Raw genomic sequence first — 25,000 nt, 5'->3', positions numbered from 1 at the left:
GTTTTAATCAGCTGCCGGCTTCGTGGGCAATTTCAGGCCAGAAGCGGCCGGCTCCTTGCCGCATGTTAATTAGGCCCGACGGGATGTTTTGAAGGGGTTGAAAACACCTTGGAAAGGTGACCTGCAGTGAGGTAGCTGGGCTTAGAGTGGCTTGTCGAAAATAGAGGCGGAGGTCTTCCTCTCCCAAAATTAGCGGGAGAGGAGGCAGGGAAGAAGGAGAAGGGGAAGGAGGAGGAGGAGGAGGAGGAGGAGGAGGAGAGGAGGAGGAGGAGGAGGAGTAGTTTGGATTTATATCCCCCTTTCTCTCCTGTAAGGAGACTCAAGGGGGCTTACAATCCCCTTTCCCTTCCCCCCTCACAACAAACACCCTGTGAGGTGGGTGGGACTGAGAGAGCTCTGAGAAGCTGTGACTAGCCCAAGGTCACCCAGCTGGCATGTGTGGGAGTGCCCAGGCTAATCTGAATTCCCCAGATAAGCCTCCACAACTCAAGAGGCAGAGCTGGGAATCAAACCCAGTTCCTCCAGATCAGAGTGCACCTGCTCTTAGCCACTACGCCACTACGCTACTGCTGCAATGGCTGCCTCCTTTGTGGCACATTTTCTGTGCATTTGCATTAAACAAAACAAAAAACAAAAAAAACACCCCCCCCCAACAAACCACGGTTGCAGGAGGAGATTCACAAATCTCTTGGAGAAGGGAACAGAAGGTTTCTATTTGGGTACGGGGAATCCATTGTTACATTCCCTTCTGCAGGTTCGCTTGCTTTCATTTGCAGATGGGGGGAGCACTCTGCCTTTCTGAGCTCCCTCCCCAGCCATTGGCTGAGCTGCTGTGAGATCATAGAATGTTTACAAAGATTCTGCATAGGGTTACCAACCTTCTGGTAGAGGCTAAAGTCAGAGGCGGAGCAAGGGGAAACCACGCCCGGGATGTGCCGTGCCCTGCACCCCTGCTGCAGCATCCCCTCCCTGCCCCGCCCTGGAATGCTATGCCCCTGTCACGCCCCCTCGATGGCCTGGCCACACTTCCGCCACTACTCCGCCCAGGGCGTTGCGCCCTCCCCCCCTGTCCCGTGGGTTCTACACCACTGCCTAAAGTTCTTCCAGAATTACAATTGGTTTCCAGATAACGCAGATTGGTTCCCCTGGAGGAAATGACCCCCCTCCCCCATTTTCACCTGCCCTGCTGAGCACAGCAGGATAAAGAGATGGACAGTTGAGACCTGGAAGGCCTGGTAAACTTTGAGTAGTGTTATTTTGACTCAAGGCCACAGGAACGAGGGCAGAGGTGGGGTCCAGCAGGTTCTCACCAGTTCCCGAGAGTGGGTTACTAATTATTTGTGCGTGCCGAGTGGGGGTTACTAATTGGGTCCGCTTTTCCGTTAGAAATTCCACTAGGTCCAAAAATCATAAAGTCCTGTTGTTTCCTATGTGGCTGGTTAGCGAAGGTAAAAAACAGGAGATAATTCTCCCTGTTGGGCTGTTTTAAAAACATGTTTTAGTAATATGGTCAAGTTCCTTGTTTAAGGAAAGTATCCTTCTTTTGATTTTTAGAAACAAAATTAAGTATTTGAAAGTATTAAGTATTTGACAGGCAGTCAATTAGAGGAGAAGTAGTTTTTTTCTGTTGGCAGTAGACGATAGGACTTGCTATAATGAGTTTAAATTATGGACAGAAAGATACCAGCTGGAAATTAGGAACTTTTTCTTACAGTAAGAGTTTTTTTACAGTAACAGAGAAAGTATTAATGCCCCGCCCCGGAATGCCCGGCCACGCCCCGTTGTGCCCCGCCCAGCCCCATTGGCGCTACGCCACTGTTTGAATCCCACCACCATGGGAACCTGTTGCTAAAATTTTTGGATCCCACCACTGGACGAGGGGGTTATCTCTTCAACCCTTCACTCCAATGTGCTGCTTGCAACCGGAGTCCCCTAGTCTAAAGTATGGTTTTTTTTAATCTGTTTTTAAAAGTTTGTTTTTGTTCCCTTTAAAATGCTAATAGCAGAAGAAGGGAGTCAGTTTTAAGCTGAGAAACTCAGCGGAGAGGGAAGGGTTAACCGTCCCCTCACTTCCGCACATGACCCGCAGGCAAACTGAGGCTGCGCATTCTTTTCATTTTACGGATGAGCCAAGAGTTGTTATCTTTGTCTCATTTGTTCAAGCCCTTAGAGTCTGAGAGGTGAAGCTGAGGGAAGCGTCCTCCTGCCAAATTCTTAATGGCAGATTTTTTTCCAAAACAGCTGCCCTAATTGAACATCCTTATTAATGAAATGCAACATGGAATTAGGAGGCGGGCTTCCATGAGCGTTCCCAAAGGTCACTGTTTGCAATTCATTCCGGGCAGATATTCCGATAAGCAGGACTGTGTCAATCATACACTATTATAATTGCTAATTTTAATTATTTGTGTCGTTGCCAGAGCAGGCTGGCTTTGAAAGAAAAAAGGGCTACATCCTCCCTCGAAATGTAAAGAGGCGGGGCTTTCTGTGCTACCCTTGAATTGACGTAACATTCGGCAGGATTCAGAGTTATACATCTTTCCATTGATGGTAGCTCAAGAGAGATTTCATTATATGCCTTTGCCTTCCCGTTAAAAACAGTGATACAGCAGGGTGTAAATTGGGCCGGACTATGCTCCCTGGTTTGTTTGGGTTTTTGTTTTGTTTTGTTTAATGCAAAGTCAGCCATCAAATGCACAGAAAATGTGCCACAAAGGAGGCAGCCATTGCATCTCTGAGTGAGTCCCTGATCTGGCCTGCCTCCTTCCAGTTAGCCTTTGCGAGCAGCAAGTCAATCCGCTTGCATCTCTACATCACATGAAATTGGAGCAGTCTTTCACTCTGAATTCAAAGGGGCATCAGGATCGTTCGCACTCGTTAAAATAATACACATAAAGAAGAAGACGCCGCTTTTCTCAACTGTCAGTCTGCCTGAGTCACATCCCTGAACATGCCTTTTCCGCACAGGTGGTACATCTCTCCCTCCCCCCTCCCCCCTCCTTCCCTCTCTCTCTCTCTCTCTCCCCCTCCCTCCCTCTCTCTCTCTCTCCCTCTCCCTCCCTCCCTCTCTCCCTCTCCCTCTCACCCTCTCTCCCTCTCACCCTCTCTCCCTCCCTCCCTCTCTATCTCTCTGTGTGGTTAAGAGCAGGTGTAATGTAATCTGGAGAAACGGGTTTGATTCCCTGCTCTGCCACTTGAGCTGTGGAGGCTTATCTGGTGAACCTGATTAGCTTGGGCACTCCAACACATGCCAGTTGGGTGACCTTGGGCTAGTCATAGTTCTTCAGAGCTCTCTCAGCCCCACCTACCTCACAGGGTGTTTGTTGTGGGGGGGGAGGAGTTTGTCAACCGCTTTGAGACACCTGACAGTTGAGAAAAGCGAGGTCTAAATCCAACTCTTCTTCTTCTTTATGTGTATTCAGTGCCATCCATCCCACTCATGGCGACCCTATAGCCCCTTCCGCACATGCCGAATAACGCACTTTCAATCCGCTATCACAATTGTTTGCAAGTGGATCTTGCTATTCCGCACAGCTGCAAAGTGGATTGAAAGTGGATCGAAAGTCCATTATTCTGCATGTGCGGAAGGGGCCTATGAATGAATGGCCTCAAAACATCCCATCATCAACAACCTTGGTCAGGTTTTGCAAACTGAGGGTCGTGGCTTCCTCTCTTGAGTCCCTCCATCTCAGGTTGGACTTTCTTTTCCTGCTGCCTTCAACTCTTCCTAGGATTACTGTCTTTTCCCAGGAGTCATCTCATAATCTGACCAAAGTAGGATAGTCATTTCAACATCTAGGGAGGCTTGATTTGATCTAAAGCCCACTTATTTACTAGATCAGTAAATTGCACAAAAACCCAGGGGTAAACTCCTGTGATGATAAGAAGAAGAAGAGTTAGATTTATACCCCGCCTTTCTCTTCTGTAGGAGACTCAGGGTGGCTTACAAGCTCCTTTCCCTTCCTCTCCCCACAACAGACACCTGGTGAGGCAGGTGGGGCTGAGAGAGTTCAGAGAGAACTGTGACTAGCCCAAGGTCACCCAGCAGGAATGTAGGAGTGTGGAGACAAATCCAGTTCACCAGATAAGCCTCCGCCTCTCAGGTGGAGGAGTGGGGAATCAAATCTGGTTCTCCAGATTAGAATCAAACGTGATTTTCCAGATTAGAATCCACCTGCTGTTAACCCCTTAAGAGGTATGCAAAAGTTTCCTTTTTATTTCTTTTTGTTTTTTTTGTTTATTTTTATTTTTAACCCCCGAAGGGCTCTTATGTAGAAATGATGACAAATAGTTTACCAAAATGTATAAGATGCTACTACAATGGGATACAGAAGATGAGGGGGTTAAATCTGTAATGATTAAATGGTCTACAAAGGTTGGCCGTTTTATTGTGATGGAACAGTAATGATTCTTTTTTGTTTTTATGGGTCATTGTTGAGAGCGCTTCCATTTTGTCCATTTTCTGCCGGTTACACAAAACCTGGCTGAAATTACATACATTTGGCAGGAAAATTCCAGCACGAGGAAGCAAAGAACATGCCAAAAATACTAGACGGGCTCGACTCCTTCATATGAGGAGGGCTTTTTGACAGAAAAAGTGTGCGGTTCTTGAAATCAGTAATATCACTAGCAATGAGAGGACATCAGGCTGTGCAAATAAATCACTTCAGAGGGAAGCGTGTTTCCCATTTCAGTTCAGGGACAAGGGTTCCATACCTCTCCAATAGTTACGAAACATAGCTGCGGCTTTTATGGCCAAATGTTACTGTGGGGGAAGAGCTTTTGACTGCCTCTTTGGGACCAAGGATGAGAAAATGTTCTCTGATTCATGTTTCAAATATTTTTATGGGTTATTTGTTGATCTAGATCAGGGGTAGGGAACCTGCGGCTCTCCAGATGTTCAGGAACTGCAATTCCCATCAGCCAATTGGCCATGCTGGTAGGGGCTGATGGGAATTGTAGTTCCTGAACATCTGGAGAGCCGCAGGTTCCCTACCCCTGATCTAGAAGATTTCTGTGCCGCCTTCCCAAAAAGCTCGCTTGTGCTGGCAAACAATAGGGGGTGACTCCAGAGACTAGGACCAGGAGCGATGGGTCCAAGGGGAAGGAAAAGAGATTCCACCCAAACATCAGGAAGAACGTCCTGACTGTCAGGGCTGTTCGACAGTGGAATTCACTGCCTCGGAGAGTGATGGAGTCTCTAATCTGGAGGAACCGGGTTTGATTCCCAGCTCTGCCACCTGCCGCCTGAGCTGTGCAGGCTTATCTGGGGAATTCAGATTAACCTGTACACTCCCACACACACCAGCTGGAAGACCTTGGGCTAGTCACAGCTTCTCAGAGCTCTCTCAGCCCCACCTACCTCACAGGGTGTTTGTTGTGAGGGGGGAAGGGCAAGGAGATTGTAAGCCCCAGGAGAGAAAGGGGGATATAAATCCAAACTCCTCCTCCTCCTCCTCCTCCTCCTCCTCCTCCTCTTCTTCTTCTTCTTCTTCTTCTTCTTCTTCTTCTTCTTCTTCTTCTTCTTCTTCTTCTTCTTCTTCTTCTTCTTCTTCTTCTTCTTCTTCTTCTTCTTCTCCTTCTCCTTCTCCTTCTCCTTCTCCTTCTCCTCCTCCTCCTCCTCTTCCTCCTCCCCCCCTCTTTGGAGGTTTTAAAAGAGAGGCTGGATGGCCATCTGTCAAGTGTGCTTTGATTGTATATACCTACATGGCAGGGGGTTGGGCCTGATGGCCCTTGGGGTCTCTTCCAACTTTATGATTCTATTGCCTACCTCTGCATTGCAACCTAGGGGAGGTATATTTATTTCTGAGGCTGAGAAACAAGCTTAAAATCATTTAGGCCTCTTCCGCACATGCAAAATAATGCGTTTTCAAACCACTTTCACAACTGTTTGCAAGTGGATTTTGCCATTCCGCACAGCTTCAAAGATCGCTGAAAGCAGTTTGAAAGTGCATTATTCTGCATGTGTGGAATGAGCCTTAGTGAGGTTCACAGCAGAGTGGGAATTTGAACCGGCTCCTCACAGATCCTAGACCAGGCGTGGCCAACCTATGGCACTCCAGATGTCCATGGACTACAATTCCCATCAGCCCCTGCCAGCATGGCCATGCTGGTAGGGGCTGATGGGAATTGCAGTCCATGAACATCTGGAGTGCCATAGGTTGGCCACCCCTGTCCTAGTCTGACACTAACCAGTGCACTGCATTGACTTTTCCCGTGCAGGGTATACATTCTGAAAGGGAAAACTGAGTTTCTGGTGCGCTGTGCGTCTTCTCGAGTCCGGCTCCTACTACGTGCCTTGTCTATCGTCACATCTTTCAGCTTCCACGTTAATCTGTCTTTCCCTCTCTTGTTTCCTTTCGCTCGGCTTTGATTTAGCACCAGAACGTATCATTATTTTTCAGCCGAGGGCTATGCGTGAGGCAGGTACACACCAGCTAATCCTTTCATTGTTAACCCTGTTCCAGGTTTGTAAGCAAAAAGAAGAAAAAATGGCTTCTAAAGTTGTGAGGAATTCACACAACATCCTTCTCCTCTCCTGGAGGAGAATTTTTGCTGAGCGTGATTAAAAAGAAAACATCGAAATGCCTCCCAGGTCACGTCAGGCATCTTTTTTCCAAAACATTTTTTGACAGCAGAGTTTCGGAAAATAGTTTTTGCATTAAGATTCTCTGTGGGTCCTGAAAAGTTCCTAAAATATTCAAGCCACCAGAACACAGCAGCGGAAGGGAGTCTCCGAGCGGTCTAGGGAAGGTATTTAGCGCTTTTAGCAGCTGCAAAACGAGAGATGAGATTGGAGGGCGAAAACCCATTAACCGTGCAGCAGCTTTGCCGGAGTCCCAGACAAGTGAAGAGAATTATTCTGCCACGGGGGTTCATCCGACATCATTAATTTCCAAACTGTGCAAATTGGTCCCCTGCATTAGAAGCTTTAGTCTGTCTCAGAAAAAGATGTTAGCAGGGTTGAACACACACCCCTCCACCCGCCACCAGTGGCGTACCTAGGCAAACTGGAGCCCTGGGCAAAACCTGGATTTGATGCCCCCCCCCCCCAACAACAACAACAACAACCTTTATTAGGCATTGAAAGAATAAAAGAAAGAAAGAAAGAAAACCAGCATTGGCAGGAAGGGGGTGGATTTAAAAGGAGAATCTGGGGAAATTTAGGGTGTGCCTGTTGTCAGGGGTGCAATTATTAAGATAGCGGCACCAAAATTTCAGAGTATCTTCATGAGCCCCTACTGATGATCCCAGCCATGTTTGGTGAAGTTTGGTTCAGGGGGTTCAAAGTTATGGACCCCCAAAGGTGTAGCCCCGATCTCCTAGTAGCTCCCATTTGAAACAATGGGGGATGGGGACACTCCCTATGGGAGTCCTTAACTTTGGACTCCCTAAACTAAACCTTACCAAACTTGGGTGATATCAACAGGATAGTCTCCTGAAAAATCCCTGAAATTTTGGTGCTGCTAGCCTAGAAACTGCGCCTCCTGCAGGCCAAAAAACAGAAAAAACACTGAAAATTCAAAAAAATCCCACCTGCATTTTTGGTGCCCCCCACAAGGGGGCGCCCTGGGCAACTGCCCACTTTGCCCAATGGGAGGAATGCCTCTGCCCGCCACAGAACTCAACATGCCAGGCTGTCTTGGTTGTAGAATTCTCCGCCTGGCTCCTAGTACCTACCAATATTTGCAAAAAGCAAATATTGGTGATAGTCATTCAATGAACGGTTATTGCGCTTGTATCAAAGTACCATTTTTGATAATGCCGAAAATAATGGTTTTGGCAAGGACAGTGCATAAAAATGAATGATAATTCTCAAATTTGTTTGGAACTTGATCTATTGACTATGTTTCTCACGCGTTCCTGAATGCCCTCTTCGGTGCCATTTTTCGAGCTCACTCCATTCCCGCCCGTCTGTTTATTTGCAGCATTTAGCTGTTTGTTCTTTCATGGGGGTGGGGGTGGGGGGCAATCTTGGAATCACAGAATTATAGAATTGGAAGAGACCCCAAGGGCCATCAAGTCCAACCCCCTGCCATGCAGGAACACACAATCAAAGCACTCCCGATATATGTTCATCCAGCCTCTGTTTAAAAACCTCCAAAGAAGGAGACTCCACCACTCTCTGACGCTCATTCCGCACATGCAGAATAATGCACTTTCAAACTGCTTTCAGTGCTTTTTGAAGCTGTGCAGAATAGCAAAATCCACTTGCAAACAGTTGTGAAAGTGGTTTGAAAAGGCATTATTTTGCATGTGCGGAAGGGACCTGAGGCAGTGAATTCCACGGTTGTTCAGCCCTGACAGTCATAAAGTTCTTCCTAATGTTTAGGCGGAATCTCTTTTCCTGCACTTTGAATCCATAACTCCATGTCCTAGTCTCTGAGGCAGCAGAAAACAAGCTTGCTCCCTCACCAACATGACATCCCTCCAAATATCTAATCGTAGGGCATGGATTCCAGACCTTTTACCATTTTGGTTGCCCTCCTCTGGACATGTTCCAGCTTGTCAATATCCTTCTTAAATTACGATGCCCAGAACTGAGTACAGAACTCCAGGTGAAGTCTGACCAGTTCAGAATAGAGAGGTACTATTACAGGAGCAGCAGCAGCAGAAGGCCTTTGCTTTCACCTCCTGCATGTGAGCTCCCAAAGGCACCTGGTGGGCCACTGCGAGTAGCAGAGTGCTGGACTAGATGGACTCTGGTCTGATCCAGCAGGCTAGTTTTTATGTTTCCTCGATCTAGACACTATACTCTTATTGATGCATCCCAGAATTGCATTTGCCTTCTTGGCTGTTGTATCACACTGCTGACTCATGGTCAGTTTGTGCTCTACTCAGACTCCCAGATCCCTTTCACGTGTACTGTTGTCAAGCCAGGTGTCACCCATCCTATACCTGAGCATTTCAAAGCCTTTTCAAAGCATCGAGTATATGAGGAGTAGAGAATGCAGCACGAGACTTCAAAACATTGTAGCATCGATTCAGCACAGAACTAAAAACAGGGCAGGGGATCACAAAATGGTCATTTCAGGAATCACTTCAGGAATCATTCCAGGAGCCATTTCAAGGGGGTTAGTGCAGTGGTGGGATCCAAAAAATGTAGTAACAGGTTCCCATGGTGTTGGGATTCAAACTGTGGCGTAGCGCCAATGGGGCTGGGTGGGGCACGACGGGGGCGTGGCCGGGCATTCTGTTGCGGGGCATTCCTGGGCGGGGCTGTGGCAAGGGGCAGCAGCTAGCATGAATCGCTTAGGGCAGGAAACGAATGCACGCAGGCGCAGGCTGCCACGCACGCCAGTGCACCTCCTGCTAGACTGCTTCAAGTTCTGCGCACTACTGCTGAGAGGAGGGGCGTAACTAAGGCCAAAATCACGTGGCAAAATCACCAATTAGCAACCCCCTCTCGGCACACACAAATAATTAGTAACCTACTCTCGGGAACCTGTGAGAACCTGCTGGATCCCACCTCTGGGTTAGTGCAAACAGAAGGGGGTGATTGAAAACATTTTACAAACTTTGACAAATGTTTTCGGAGGTCCGTGCGGAGAGGGCCACAGTCTGAAACTCTGCTGATGTAGAAGCCCAAAAGAAAACAGTTCTTGACAAACAACGTGGGCAGCCACCTCTCGGTATCAATTCGGAAGAAGAGAGCTGTAATTCTCCTCATGAAGGTTTTTAAACCTTACTAAATCTTCCAGTTACAACACTAGACCCAGCTCACAGAGGACAGCTGGGTGATGGAAAAGCAAATAAACTCCATTTCCACAGATGAGATCATTACAAATGGACTCCTATATCTTGGGATGTTCTTGACAGCCATCCGTTGATTCATGACGTTGAGACCACCTTCCCTCAGAATCTTCTGGTGTTTTCTCAGCGAGAAGCTAATTTAGAAGTTGGCCGTGGAAATTCAAGAGGTCTGCAGAGCCACTAAATCCTTGAAGTGGGATTTACTGAATAAAGCAGGGCTTACTTCTTGATAAACACGCCTAGGACTGGACTCTCATGATGTTCCTTATTTAGTTAAGTGGTTGAAATCTGAGCCACACTCTGCTTAACTCCAAAGGATTATGTTGTCAGGATTTTGTTACCAAAATTCAGCATCGGGCAGAAGTGTGCGGTTTGCTTATTAAAAAACACACAGCGGGGGTCGGCATAATTTGGGAAATGCAGGAGCAGTTTTGCAAAGAGAACATAAGAACATAAGAACAAGCCAGCTGGATCAGACCAGAGTCCATCTAGTCCAGCTCTCTGCTACTCGTAGTGGCCCACCAGGTGCCTTTGGGAGCTCACGTGCAGGATGTGAAAGCAATGGCCTTCTGCGGCTGCTGCTCCCGAGCACCTGGACTGTTAAGGCATTTGCAATCTCAGATCAAGGAGGATCAAGATTGGTAGCCATAGATCGACTTCTCCTCCATAAATCTGTCCAAGCCCCTTTTAAAGCTATCCAGGTTAGTGGCCATCACCACCTCCTGTGGCAGCATATTCCTAACACCAATCACACGTTGCGTGAAGAAGTGTTTCCTTTAGTTGGTCCTAATTCTTCCCCCCAGCATTTTCAATGTATGCCCCCTGGTTCTAGTATTGTGAGAAAGAGAGAAAAATTTCTCTTTGTCAACATTTTCTACCCCAGGCATAATTTTAGAGACTTCAATCATATCCCCCCTCAGACATCTTTCCTGTTCCTAGAAGTGAAATGTTCCCAGCGTTGTTAGGTCACAGTTTAATGTCTTGTCACAGCTGACGTGTCTAGGGGACTTTTACATCAGTTGTGTTCTCCTGAGTCCTAGCCCAATGAGGACTCAAGAGGCGAAAGGTAGGGGGAAATAAAAGACGTGTTAATTGTTGCTGAAGCACCAATTTTCAGTTCAATCAGTCAGTCAATAACCTTTATTGGTATAAAAAGTTTTTTAATATAAATGCCCTCAGTACATTACGGATTTAAAATATATGTAGTGGTATAGTGGTTAAGAGCAGGTAGATTCTTATCTGGAGAACCAGGTTTGATTCCCCACTCCTCCACCTGAGTGGCAGAGGCTTATCTGGTAAACCAGATGCATTTCCACACTCCTACATTCCTGCTGGGTGACCATGAGCTAGCCACAGTTCTCTCAGAATTCTCTCAGTCCCACCTGCCTCACAAGGTATTTGTTGTGGGGTTGCTTTGTTCAAAAATGTATTTATTTCCTATGCTTATATCCTGTTTTGAAGTCCAGAAATGGACTTCCGAGGCAGTTCATAGTTAACATCTATCACAATGGAAGCCCTTTGCCAAAATTTGCACCGCCAGCATGGTGTAGTGGTTCTCCTCTTACCTGGAGAACCGGGTTTAATACCCCACTTCTCCACATGAAGCCTGCTGGCCAGCCACAGTTCTCTCAGAACTCTCTGAGTCCCACAAACCTCACAAAGCACCTGTTGTGGAAGGAGGAAGGGAAGGCAATTGTAAGCCACTTTAAGACTCTTTACGCTTGAGAAAAGCGGAGTATAAATCCACTTCTTGTGGTTCATACTTGAGGGGGAGAATTGGGTTCGATTCCCCAATTCCTCCACATGAAGCCTGCTGCTTGGCCCTATCACAGCTGTTTCTGAACTCACTCAGCGCCATCCAACTCACAAGGTGTCTGTTGTGGGGAGTCCAAGGGGATGTGGAACCTTGGGGTCTGCATATCCTCAACACAGGTGTCAAACTCGCGCCCCTCCAGATGTTATGGACTACAGTTCCCATCATCCCCTGCCAGCATTGTGCTGGCGGGGGATGATGGGAACTGTAGTCCATAACATCTGGAGGGCCATGAGTTTGACACCTAACATCTGGAGGGCCATGAGTTTGACACCTATGCCTCAGGGTTTGTCACCTTGCTAATAAAAGAAGGGGGCTGCTCTCTTTCTGATGACAGATGTAGATCTGCCTCTCTGGGAGCATCCGTTGCCTTCGGAATATCATCCACTGATAGCAGCAGTGGCGTAGGAGCAGCAGTGGCGTAGGAGGTTAAGAGCTCGTGTATCTAATCTGGAGGAACCGGGTTTGATTCCCAGCTCTGCCGCCTGAGCTGTGGAGGCTTATCTGGGGAATTCAGATTAGCCTGTACACTCCCACACACGCCAGCTGGGTGACCTTGGGCTAGTCACAGCTTCTCAGAGCTCTCGCAGCCCCACCCACCTCACAGGGTATTTGTTGTGAGGGGGGAAGGGGAAGGAGATTGTAAGCCCCTTTGAGTCTCCTGCAGGAGAGAAAGGGGGGATATAAATCCAAACTCTTCTTCTTCTTCTTCTTCACTGTTAAATAGCAAGCCTTTATTGGCATAGACAACAGTACAACAATAATAAAAAACAGATTAAAAAGCATATACAATACAGGAAATAAATGTTAGGTCGAAGGAAATCTATTGGCGTTTTAGTAATTTCCAGGAGAAAGTCTGCACTATCATACAGAGAGAAGGATCAGGATTGTCCAACAAGTAGTGTAATCTAATTAAATCGGGGAGATGGGGTAAATGTAAAGGAGTAAGATTCACATACTTGGATCTGATTTCCTTGAATCTGAGACAGTGTAGTAATTGGTGGAGCCAAGAGATTCCAACTGGACGCCATGCGTTACCTGAGGCACTGCAATCTTTTAGCAACACTTTTACTTGCTTATTAAAATCTGCCATGTAACAAGGCAGTAGAAGGCATAACTTATTAAACCACTGGCAGGCATTATGGCTCTCCTTTGAGCAGGGGAGTTTATTTATTAAAGCAATACACGAGGTAGTGTGCCAAGTGGCCCCGTTCAACTATGGGAGAGAAAAAAATACGGGGGGGGGGGGCAAATTGCGTTTTCTTTCTTAGCTCGCTTGGTGATTAGGGTAGAGAACTCTCTATCCAATAGTTGACCTTTTAATTTCCTATAAGCTTCTGAATAGGACAAAGGGCAAAGTGAATCTACTGACAGTCCAATAGAGGCCATTTTTTCTTTCAATTATGGAAAAACAGGGGTTGGAATGGGTGTCAGAGAGCAGACGGCGGACCAGGGAATTACAGTCTGAGAGAAAATGAATTCGCAGCCAGTTTCTAAAAGCCCTCCGCCTTGCTAATAGAAGAAGGGACCTGCCCTCTTTCTGATGACTGATGTAGATCTTCCTCTCTAGGAGCATCCGTTGCCTTCGGAACATCATCCACTGGAACTTGATCACAACATTCATCCTGCGGAACGTGATGTGGTTTGTGCTTCAGATGATTGACCACAACATCCACGAAAGCAACGAGGTACTTATTCTGGCAAAAGGCGAAATGGCCGCGTTTCATTTAAAAGTAGTTTCCGTTTGTGGCGTGGGCGTCGCAGTCCCCACTGGAGATTACTTTTGCTATGCCGTCAATACCGGTTGTATTCTTTCAAGCAGACACTATGCGCCCACCTTAAAGATGAGGTGAAGCAGCAAACTATTTACAGGGCAGCATTCCTTTCTGTAATATGCCTGCATTTATCTGTTTGTTTACTTCATTAATACCCCACCTGTTCTCTGCAACTAAAGTAAGTTACAACATTCTCCTCTATTTTACCCTTATTGCAACCCTGTGAGGTTATTCAGTGTTAGGTCTCAGACAGTGGTGGGATCCAAAAATTTTACTAACAGGTTCCCATGGTGGTGGGATTCAAACAGTGGCGTAGCGCCAGTGGGAATGGGCGGGGCACAACGGGTGCGTGACTGGGCATTCTGGGGGCGGGGCATTGCTGGGCAGGGCTATGGCAAGGAAACGAATGCACGCAGGCGAAGGCTGCCACTCACGTCAGTGCACCTCCTGCTAGACTGCTTCAAGTTCTGCACGCTATTGCTGAGGAGCAGAGGAGGGGCGTAACTAAGGCAAAAATCACGTGGTAAAACCACCAATTAGTAACCCCCTCTCAGCACACACAAATAATTAGTAACCTACTCTCGGGAACCTGTAAGAACCTGCTGGATCCCACCTCTGCTCTCAGACCTTTAGCCAATAAACAGGCTCTGGATTGGTTGTTTTGGGTTTTCCGGGCTGTGTTGCCGTGGTCTGGTAGATCTTGTTCCTAACGTTTCGCCTGCATCTGTGGCTGGCATCTTTAGAGACGTATCACAGAGAGAAGTGTGTTACACACTATGTCCAATGAGAAGGGAATGTTTTGTGGGATAAACTTGTTGGTTTTTCCCCCTGTTATTTTTCTTCTGATTCGGTGGCCGATTACGCACAATGTGCTTGCTGCAGGAGGGGAGGGAATGTCCCTTTCAGCAAGATTTCTTGTATGGACCTGTTTCCTCAAGCCCCGCTTTCACTTTCCATTCTCTCCACAGCAAGCAAGACCACTTTTAGCATGACTTTTGCTTCACCGCCAGAGCAGGGAGATTTGCCGGGACCACAGCTTTGCCCTGGAGATCTTCCCTCCACCCACAGCCAGACTTCCCTCTTCCTCATGCCACTTCTCCCTTGCCCCCCCTTCCATGTTGCCAACTGCTTTAAGTAGCAGAAAAGAAGCTCACTCACACAACACCGACCTGAAATTCTCTTGATATTTTGAGATATCAATATAAAGAGAGTTGGAAATAACAAGCCTCTCTACTCCGGCGCCAGCGACAGCAGCAGCAGCAGCAGCAGCAGCAGCAGCAAGGAAGTGTTGTGTGGAGGGGAGGGGAGGGGAGAGGAGGGGAAGATAATATCTGGTCTAAGATGGCCCCTTCTTTAGCAGCCTGTGAGTCCGGGAATTGCTTTGCATCTTTCATGGGGGAAAGGAAGGATTACTTTTGGAACAGTAGTATCGATACTTTAGGAACAGTAGTATCGATAGTATGTGCCTTTAAGAATCATTTGATGGGTGGAGTTAAGAGAACCAGGCCAGGAGAGCTCTTGCAGAAAAGTTCTGGGGAAAGGAGGGAATGCCTCCTCACATGTAAACTGTGAAACGTGAGGAGAGCCCTCTGCAAGCCCATTGTGGAGAAAAGAGTCCCGATGTAAGCCTTCCATGCATAATGGACCAGATTAAGGAAGCTCCATGCGTTCATCTGCTGTGCTTTGAATTTGCCTCCTCTGTGCCTTCAAACCCTTCTGGAAAACCCTGTAATGGCTCTTTTCCCCATGAAAATAACATTACCCTTCCTTTCCCTCCCTTCCCTCTTTTATTTCCTGTCATTTTAACTTCTTTTACACTATAAAGAGCATGGCCTATTGCTGGTACTACCAATGCAGCCAGAGAACAGTCATTCCCAAATGACTTTTTATGCCGCCTCTCTCTGCTCACCTTTCCGGCTTACTCTGGCCTTTCCAGTAATTTACCATGCCGGTCCTCTTCCAGATCTTCTTGAGAGAAAAAGAAAAAAATTCAACCCATTAATCTTTCCCCTTTTTTGGGAAACAGGTCCCACTCCTATAAATAATTTCTGCCTCTTGGATACAGCCCTGTCCTATATAATAGGATTCTGCTAGACTGAATTATGTCCCCTGCTTGTCCAAGTTTCAGAAATATGTTTTTCACCTCCGTCTGTCTGATCTCATCTCTCCTTCGCTTTTTCATCGCAGGACTAGCGCAAATGGCTGCGTCTCTCTTTCTCCCTCTCTTCTCTCCCTCCCTCTTTCTCTGTCTCTCTTGCACACACATCAATGGATTCATACCGTTTTTGTTAAGAACATAAAAGGCTGGTGTGGAGTGGTAGATAGAACGGCGAACTAGGAAGAAGAAGAAGAAAAAGAAGAAGAAGAAGAAGAAGAAGAGAGAGAGAAGAGTAGTTTTAGTTTATATCTTCCCTACTCCTGCAGGAGACTCAAGGGAGCTGATGACAATCCTTACGCCCCAATATGAAGCACCCTGTGAGGTAGGTGGAGACTAAGAGGGAGCTCGAGGCGGTTAGCCCAAGGTCCTTGACTGAATTGTGTGTGGGAGTGCACAGAGCTAATCTAGATTCCCAGAGCCTGCCTCCCACAACTCAGCGGCAGGCAGGGAATCCAAGCCAGTCCTCCAGATCAGAGTGCACCTGCTCTTAGCCACTACGCCACTGCTGCTCCCTAGAAGACCCAGGGGGTCATGACAATAAAATGTAGGCGTATTTGCTGTCCTGCATTCCTGAGGTGAAGAAAGGGATCAAAAAGGCTGAGAGAGTTCCATGGAAGATACCTTCTTACCTGTTTCAGTCAGCTTCATCGGAACAAAACAAAAACTCTGCTGATCACAATCTTTCGTTTTTGCCCTGAAACAGAGGCAGAGTGAGGGGAAACTGCACCCAGGGCGCGCGCGCGCCTGCCGTGGCATCTCCCACCCTGGAAGGTCCCCGGAATGCCTCTGCCACGCCCCCCTCGACAGCCCTGCCATGCCTCCGCCGCTGCTCTGCCCCAGGCATCACGCCGCCCCGTGGGCGCTACGCCACTGCGCTTAAGTAGAATGGGAAAAGCATCATGTATTTTATCTCTTTTTGTGGAACTTATATCTGAGCACCTGGTCTGCTAAGGACAGATTGATGGAGGAGAAGTCGATCTATGGCTACCAATCTTGATCCTCCTTGATCTCAGATTGCAAATGCCTTAGCAGACCAGGTGCTCAGGAGCAGCAGCAGCAGCAGAAGGCCATTGCTTTCACCTCCTGCAGGTGAGCTCCCAAAGGCACCTGGTGGGCCACTGCGAGTAGCAGAGTGCTGGACTAGATGGACTCTGGTCTCATCCAGCAGGCTAGTTCTTATGTTCTTATGTTTTGTGCAAATGAGGTCAGAGATCTGATTCTTCAGGGAAATGCGAGATAGATCTCTTTCAGGTCTGTTTGATCATTCAGCTGTACAATTTGATCATTCTCCGCCCCACTCCGCAAAGGAGATGCGATTACGCCTGCTTAAAAATCGGCAGGTGTAATCTCATGCTTCATGAACCGCGGTGATTATCTATCTGCCGGGGCAGGAGGGAAATTCATTAACTTCTTTTCTTTCCTCCTTTTGTGGCTGCTGATTTTTGACTTTTTCTCATAAAAATTAATTTTACGAATGTGTCGGTTTGAACACAATTATTATTTGCGCTGCTGCAGATTTGCAGTTCCTTTGAAGTGTAACACAAGAGTACAACGTGGTGTGAGGATTCAAATTTCCTGAAGGGAAAAAGCAAGTTCTAGTTCCTGAGGTTGCAGTATTACACTGTACTTGAGTGCCAAAGGAGAATATACCTTGTGGGTCTGCAACCCCAAAAAATGGCTGAATAAGAATTGCTGTAGTCATTGGGGTGGGTTGCGGTGATTCTTGGCCTGTCCCCACGAGAAGTAGAAGCAGAATGCTTTGAGAACAGGTGCACTCTAATCTGGGGAACCGGGTTTGATTCCCCGTTCTGCCACTTGAGCTATGGAAGCTTCTGGTGAACTAGATTAGCTTGTGCACTCCAACATGTGCCAGCTAGGAAACCTTGGGCTAGTCACAGTTCTTCGGAGCTCTCTCAGCCCCACCTACCTCACAGGGTGTTTGTTGTGGGGGGGGGGGCGGAAGGGAAAGGAGATTGTAAACCCCTTTGAGTCTCCTTACAGGAGAGAAAGGGGATGTATGAATCCAAACTCTTCTTCTTCTTCTACAAATCAATCCGGTTTGCTTACGTCTCTAGTCCATATGGTGCGGACATCTCTAGTCAACTTGGCATATCATCTAGGCAGGCCTTGTGAAATCTTTGAAACCAATCGGGAACTTAGTAGATTAGGCTTAGGGTTAGGGATATAAATCCAAACTCTTCTTCTTCTCTTCTTTGTGCAAACTAAAAAGGATTGCATAAATATTGCTTGCTATTCAAAAATTATGTGGGTTGCAGAATTCAGGTTTTTTTTTCAACCAAAGCTTTTTGGGTGACCTCCCCAGCTGGAACCGCTTAGAACATAGGTGTCAAACTCACGCCCTCCAGATGTTATGGACTACAGTTCCCATCATCCCCTGCCAGCATGATGCTGGCATGGGGATCATGGGAACTGTAGTCCATAACATCTGGAGGGGCGCGAGTTTAACACCTGTGGCTTAGAACATCATTTTTTTCTGTTCTTCACAACGGACTTTGTGCTGGGCCCGAGATCACCCAGCCAGCGTCCATAACAGAGCTCCCACCAGCTCTCACAAGATTGCTCTGAGGATGAAGCCGGGAGGTCCAGTTGCCAAATCCAGGTTGGGAAATTCCTGGAGATTAGAGGGTAGAGCTTGTGGAAGGTGGCGTTTGGGAAGGGGAGAAAGGTCAGTGGGGCATAATGCCACAGAATCCAACCTCCATAGCAGCCATTTTCTCCGTCTCTGTCGTCCAGAGACCAGCTGTAATTCTTGGAGATCTCCAGACCCCGGACAGGAAAACGAAAGGCGAGGGTGAGAAAAGGAAAACATGGAAACTGGATGAGCTAACTCCAGAAAAACACTATTAATGCGTTTAGACTCGTCATTCATGCTATAAATCAGTTTGTCGCACTTCCCTGTTTGGGGCGAGTGTTTTTCTGGAGTTAGCTCATCCAGTTTTCGTGTTTTCCTGATCTCCAGACCCCACCTGGAAATTGGCAAGCCCATAGGGTCTGTCTGCCGCCCTCAGCTTTTTTGAGATAGCGTTGGATTAAAAATGCGCCAAGTCATCTGAATTCAATTCACGTTTCGAGGGAGTTCTCAAAGCTTCCCGTCTCGTTTGGGCGTCCCGTTAAGATTCTGTTATTTCAGCGGTTCCAGATCGCAGGCGGTTTCCCCGCAAGCTTGACGAACAAATCCTCTTTGATCTCGTTGCCAGCCATGGTGCCGCTGCATCACGACGATTTTCAACTACTTTGTGGTGACCAATTTCTTCTGGATGTTCGTGGAAGGCTGCTACCTGCACACGGCCATCGTGATGACCTACTCTACGGACAAGCTCAGGAAATGGGTCTTTCTCTTCATCGGATGGTGTAAGTGGCCTCGAAATGAGTCCGAGTTTCTGTTCTGAGCAGTTTGCTTGTTCCAAAAGGATTGGTTCAGCACGTGCTCCACTGAAATGGAAGCTGAGTAGGGGGCAGAAACTAGCAAGGTGTTGCTGGGCCGACCGGAGGGCTTTAGATGCCAGGGCTGAAGCAGGCGGGATCACACTTCGGTTGATCAACTCCTGGTTGCTGAGATCCCTCCCTTTCCCAAGCTCTGCCCACACCAGGCCCCGCCTCCAGGAGGCGGGGCCTGGTGTGGGAGGGGCTTGGGAAAGGGAGGGAGCTCAGCGGAGTATAATGCCCAAGACCCCACCCCAGAGGTGGGATCCAGCAGGTTCTCGCCAGTTCCCGAGAGTGGGTTACTAATTATTTGTGTGTGCCGAGAGGGGGTTACTAATTGGGTCTGCTTTTCCATTAGAAATTCCATTAGGTCCCAAAATCATCAAGTCCTGTTGTTTCCTATGTGGCTGGTTAGCGAAGGTAGATAACGGGATAATTCTCCCTGTTGTTGGGCTGTTCTAAAAACATGTTTTAGAAATACGGTGAAGTTCCTTGTTGAAGGAAAGTCTCCTTCTTTTGATTTCTAGAAACAAAATTAAGTATTTGAAAGTATTAAGTATTTGACAGGCAGTCAATTAGAGGAGAAGTGGTTGTTTCTGTTGGCAGTAGACGATAGGACTTGCTAGAATGAGTTTAAATTATGGACAGACAGATACCAGCTGGAAATTAGGAACTTTTTTTTTCACAGTCAGAGTTTTTTACAGTAACAGAGAAATTATTAATGCCCCGCCCCCGGAATGCCGGACCACGCCCCTGTCGTGCTCGCCCAGCCCCATTGGCACTACGCCACTGTTCGAATCCCACCACCATGGGAACCTGTTACTAAAATTTTTGGATCCCACCACTGCCCCACCCTCCCAAGTAGCCATTTTCTCCAAAGGAACTGGTCTCTGTCGTGTGATCATCCATTGTAATTCTAGTGATGGGGATAGAGTTGCCAACTTTGGGTTGAAAAATTCCTGAAGGTTTGGGGGTGGATCCTGGGGTACATCAAAGTTTAGGGAGGTGGGGAACCTCAGAATGTTAAACCGCCCTGCAAGGTCGCCGTTTCCTCCAGGGGAATTTATCTCTGCAGTTTGGAGATCAGTTGTAACTCCAAGAGATCTCTAGGCCCCGCCTGGAAGTTAAAACCAGTCCCACTCTGCACCAAATGCGTAAAGGTCTATTGAACATGTTAATACTTTTATGCTATAATAGCTTAAAACCAGCCCTCTAACCACCATACCACACTGTCTCTCAGTACTAGGTCTCTCTCACACGCTTATACTCAGAAGGTCCCTTTCTCATTCCTTCTGTCACCGGTAGCGATGTCCACCGTGCTTCGATTTGTGAGTCACAAGTTGTGCGGACCGGAAAATGGCCTGTAGCTATTTCCATGCATTTTGCTGTGTTGTGCCGGGCCGACGGGAGACGCCGGGGCGGAGCTTCAGTCCTTCCATCTGAATGAATGGAGTGGCATTGCTTTTCTCAGTGAAGCAGTCCAAGACAGCAACTCAGAAAGCCCATTCACTCAGAGAGCCCAACAGAGGTTCCACCCTGCAGAGGCGTATCTAGGGAAAATGTAGCCTGGTGCATAATCTGAGTTTTCTGCCCCGCCTCGCCCCTGCCCCCCACGTATGGGCGGCCACCGTCTCCCACCACAACCAAACTTTTTTTTGCACCAGATGTTGAAGTCAGTGTATGGACCGGGGGGGAGGAGAAGGGATGTGGGAGGGTGATTTTCTGCGCCCCACGTGACTAAATGGCCGCAGTCCAGGGTCACTGCACCCCGTATGTCCCCTGGGCGGTACGCCCTGCCACCCTGACGTTTCCTCTTGGGAAAGTTGTATTTGTCAAAGTGATCGCGACCATCTCCTCTTTCCCCTTGTAGGTATACCTTTTCCAATCATTGTCGCTTGGGCCGTCTGCAAGCTGTATTATGAAAATGAGCTGTAAGTAGAACAATTTGATCCGTTCTCTTCTGCCTGCTACAGAGAACAAGAGTGCAATCTTTTGCCTCCTATCCGAGAGGTGAACGGTGGTGATAGCACCATATCCAACAACTCACAGACCTTTTCTGCATCACATCTTTCTATGAAATCGTTCCGCACACCTCCACCAGTTTTTTTTCCTTGTCTTTTAGAATCACAGAATTATAGGCTCCTTCCGCACATGCAGAATAATGCACTTTCAAACTGCTTTCAATGCTCTTTGAAGCTGTGCGGAATGGCAAAATCCACTTGCAAACAATGGTGAAAGTGGTTTGAAAATGCATTATTTTGCGTGTGTGGAAGGGGCCATAGAGTTGGAAGAGACCACAAGTGGCATCCAGTCCAACCCCCTGCAATGCAGGAACACACAATCAAAGCACTCCCGACATATGTTCATCCAGCCTCTGCTTAAAAACCTCCAAAGAAGGAGACTCCACCACACTCCGAGGCACGGAATTCCTTGGAGAGTGGTGGAGTCTCCTTCTTTGAAGGTTGCATTTATTTCACATATTACTTCCCAAACCATATTATTCCGAATGGTGGTGAGATGTCATCCATGAGGCGGAATTCAGCCATTTTCTCATCCTTTCCAGCCTCCATTTTTGAAAGGAATTTTTTTTTCTCTATCGCATAACCAGTGTATCATAAGGGCGCATTCACAAGCCAGGATGATTATATCAGCTTTGTCGGAGTTACTTTACAGCATGGGTTGGTGTTAATTACTGGGACAGAATACTCTTAAAAATAAATAATCTTTATTAAATTCCACAGGTAATAATAAACGTCATAAATATCACGATAATCAACCACAATCCCATAACACAAAAGAAAAATACTATCAGTGTCTCACTAGAAGTTAAACTCATTTTCATCCTCTTTATGTCTCTATGTTACGAAGTTAAATAATTATTTAGTCCTCTTTACTATCCTCTTCACTATTAATAACTTATTGGTTATGTGCCACTTATCCTAAACATAACATTATTTCTTCTCCATTAGTTTTTCTTTCTTTCTTTCTTTCTTTCTTTCTTTCTTTCTTTCTTTCTTTCTTTCTTTCTTTCTTTCTTTCTTTCTTTCTTTCTTTCTTTCTTTCTTTCTTTCTTTCTTTCTTTCTTTCTTTCTTTCATTCATTCAGCCTTTATTTGGCATATACAATATAAAATCACATCAAAATCGCATCAAAATACAAGCTTGCAACATATAACAAATGAAGTTGATTCATACATACTGTTGCTTATGGGATATTTCCAGCAGAAAGTTTGCAGCCATTTTACAGAATGTGGCATCAGAATTATTTAATAAAAACAATAGTCTGCTTAGTTCATCCAGCTCGCTAGGTATCATAGAAAGCAACCTAGAGTATTTGATTCTAATACTGATTTAGGACAACAGAATAATTGGTGAGTTAATGTTTCTAATTGATTTGCATCACATGAACACACCCTTTTGCACATTTCTAGATTGTTATATCTACCTCGTAGTATGGCAGAAGGGAAAACATTGAAGCGAGCGAGTGAAAAAACTCTTCTCTGATCTGGATTGGTCAGATTACAGATAGGAGGCCATTCTGTTATGTTGTAAGGGGATTGATAGATGTAAAGGTGAACAAGTTTTCCTCGCTGCCAGAGTTAATAGTTCCATTCTCTCACCAACAATTTTTGTTTTAATAATTTATACGATTCTGAACAAGTTAAAGGTAGAAGGGAGTCAAGGGGTATACCAATTGATTCGATCTTCCTCTCACTTCTCCATTAGTGCTGTAGACATGTTTATAACATTGAAAATCTTTTCTGTTTTTAATATACTGCATCGGTGGGTACTGGAACAAATTACACTTTCCAGGGGCAGGAAATGTATAGGCCGTGGCTAGGAACAAGACAGAATCTCAAAAGTAAAAAAACCATCAACAACAGGAACAGAAACGAGATAGAATCGAAACTGACAATAAGGTTGACATAAGAGAGTCAGTGGGGTGTTGCAGTTAAGAGCAGCAGACTCTAATCTGGAGAACTGGGTTTATTCCCCACTCGTCCATATGAAACTTGCTGGGTGGGCTTGGGCCAGTCAGAGTTCTCTCAGAACTCTCTCGGTCCAGGCACAGGCAGATCACCTACGAGCATCTCTTGCCTTGAAAACTCTATGGCACAGGTGTCAAGCTCACAGCCCTCCAGATGTTATGGACTACAGTTCCCATCATCCTTTGCCAGCATGAGCAATTAGCCATGCTGGCAGGGGATGATGGGAACTGTAGTCCATAACATCTGGAGGGCCACGAGTTTGACACTTATGCTCTGGAGGGTCAACACCAGGGCATAGAGGCAGAGGCCTTCCCTTGATGTTGCATCCTGGCACTGGGATTCACAGGTAGAAGAGAGAAGAGTTTGGATTTATACCCCCCCTCTCCTGTAGGAAACTCAAAGGGGCTTACAATCTCCTTGCCTTTCCCACCCACCCCCACAACAAACACCCTGTGAGGTGGGTGGGAGAGAGCTCAGTAAGAACATAAGAACATAAGAACAAGCCAGCTGGATCAGACCAGAGTCCATCTAGTCCAGCACTCTGCTACTCGCAGTGGCCCACTAGATTTGGAGAGCTCCGCGTTGCAGGATGTGAAAGCAAGGGCCTGCTGCTGCTGCTCCCGAGCACCTGGACTGTTAAGGCATTTGCAATCTCAGATCAAAGAGGATCAAGATTGGTAGCCATAAATCGACTTCTCCTCCATAAATCTGCCCAAGCCCCTTTTAAAGCTATCCAGGTTAGTGGCCATCACCACCTCCTGTGGCAGCATATTCCAAACACCCATCACACGTTGCGTGAAGAAGTGTTTCCTTTTATTAGTCCTAATTCTTCCCTGTGACTAGCCCAAGGTCTGTGACTAGCCCAAGGTCACCCAGCTGGTGTAAGTTGGAGTGCACAGGCTGATCTAGTTCCCCAGATAAGCCTCCACAGCTCAAGTGGCAGAATGGGGAATCAAACCCGGTTCTCCGGATTAGAGTGCACCTGCTCTTAACCACTACACCACTGCTGCAAATAAGGACACCAGGAGAGTCCCGCTGATTTGGATCCACCTCATCCAGCATCTGTCCAACATAGTTCTGTCTTTAAGAAGCCCACAACCGGAAAGGTTTGCTTTGACATGTGATGGCCGATTGGCTAATGCGAGTCCGCTTAACGCTGAAATGAGCCTTGCAAGTATGCAAGCCGGCCCCCGTGATATTAAAACATTTCACCCTCTGTGACCGTCAAATTCTTTTTACGGCTCTTTTAAAAACTACGACGAAAATGATAATGAATGATAATAGCAATAATGAATCAGTCACTTACCACTTCTGCCTGAAGAGAACAAGTTTGACGGCAGAGAGGTGGATCCATTCATGCCTTTGTGTATGCATAATTAAGATGAAAACCAAAACTCCCAATTTGGAAGGTAATTGTGTGTAATTCCTAATGGGGCAAGTTGGCCTCGCAGTAATTTTCTTGATGTATGGCATTTGAATTGGCTTTATAAATGACTTCCTATTTACAGATGCTGGTTTGGAAAGGAACCGGGGAAATACATAGACTACATCTATCAAGGACCAGTCATTCTTGTTTTGCTGGTAAGATTTCTCTCTTTAAGACTTCTCATCCCAATTATAGATGCTTGTGACATTCTCCTTCTCTGAATGTCTCCCTAAATGGGGGTCTGGGAGGTAGAGAGTTTCCTGTTTCGGGGCAGCAAGTAAGCTGCCGTTCCTCTGTGTTTGTTTTCTGGATTTTGTTACTGTTCTCTCCTTCGTGTAATGCATATTCATGCACCGACGCACATAGATTAAATCAGAAGGCAACAAGAATTCCCCATGCAGTAGTTCAGTTGTGTGAAGATTTGGGGGGGAGGAGAGCTAGTATTTTAATCAGCAGCTGAGTCTGCGCATCAATCGTTTGTCAAAGAAAGGATCCAGGAAAGCTATTAATTCACTCCGTATTGTATAGCGCCAATTGGATAGCATCTGTGATATCCCCGATGCGCTTATCAGTATCTAACAGTGTCACAGAGTCGGTTGGATAGCATCTGTGATACCCCCAATGCATCTGCTGGTGTCCACCA

General features: G+C 46.7%; 1 protein-coding gene across 2 annotated transcripts in view; it reads left to right on the top strand.

Annotated features, from left to right (window-relative positions):
* Positions 1–25,000, top strand: part of LOC125441220 (corticotropin-releasing factor receptor 2) — a 207,686-nt gene that overhangs the window by 151,352 nt on the left and 31,334 nt on the right. For both annotated transcript variants that reach the window (XM_048511647.1, XM_048511646.1), the window contains 4 exons: positions 13,137–13,254; positions 18,718–18,871; positions 20,814–20,874; positions 24,440–24,512. In XM_048511647.1, the coding sequence (XP_048367604.1) occupies positions 13,137–13,254; positions 18,718–18,871; positions 20,814–20,874; positions 24,440–24,512 (406 nt within the window). The remainder of the gene's footprint in view (positions 1–13,136; positions 13,255–18,717; positions 18,872–20,813; positions 20,875–24,439; positions 24,513–25,000) is intronic.

This window comes from Sphaerodactylus townsendi, linkage group LG11 (genome assembly GCF_021028975.2).
Source record: "Sphaerodactylus townsendi isolate TG3544 linkage group LG11, MPM_Stown_v2.3, whole genome shotgun sequence".
NCBI lineage: Eukaryota > Metazoa > Chordata > Lepidosauria > Squamata > Sphaerodactylidae > Sphaerodactylus > Sphaerodactylus townsendi.
This window is presented reverse-complemented; position numbering and strand designations above follow the sequence as displayed.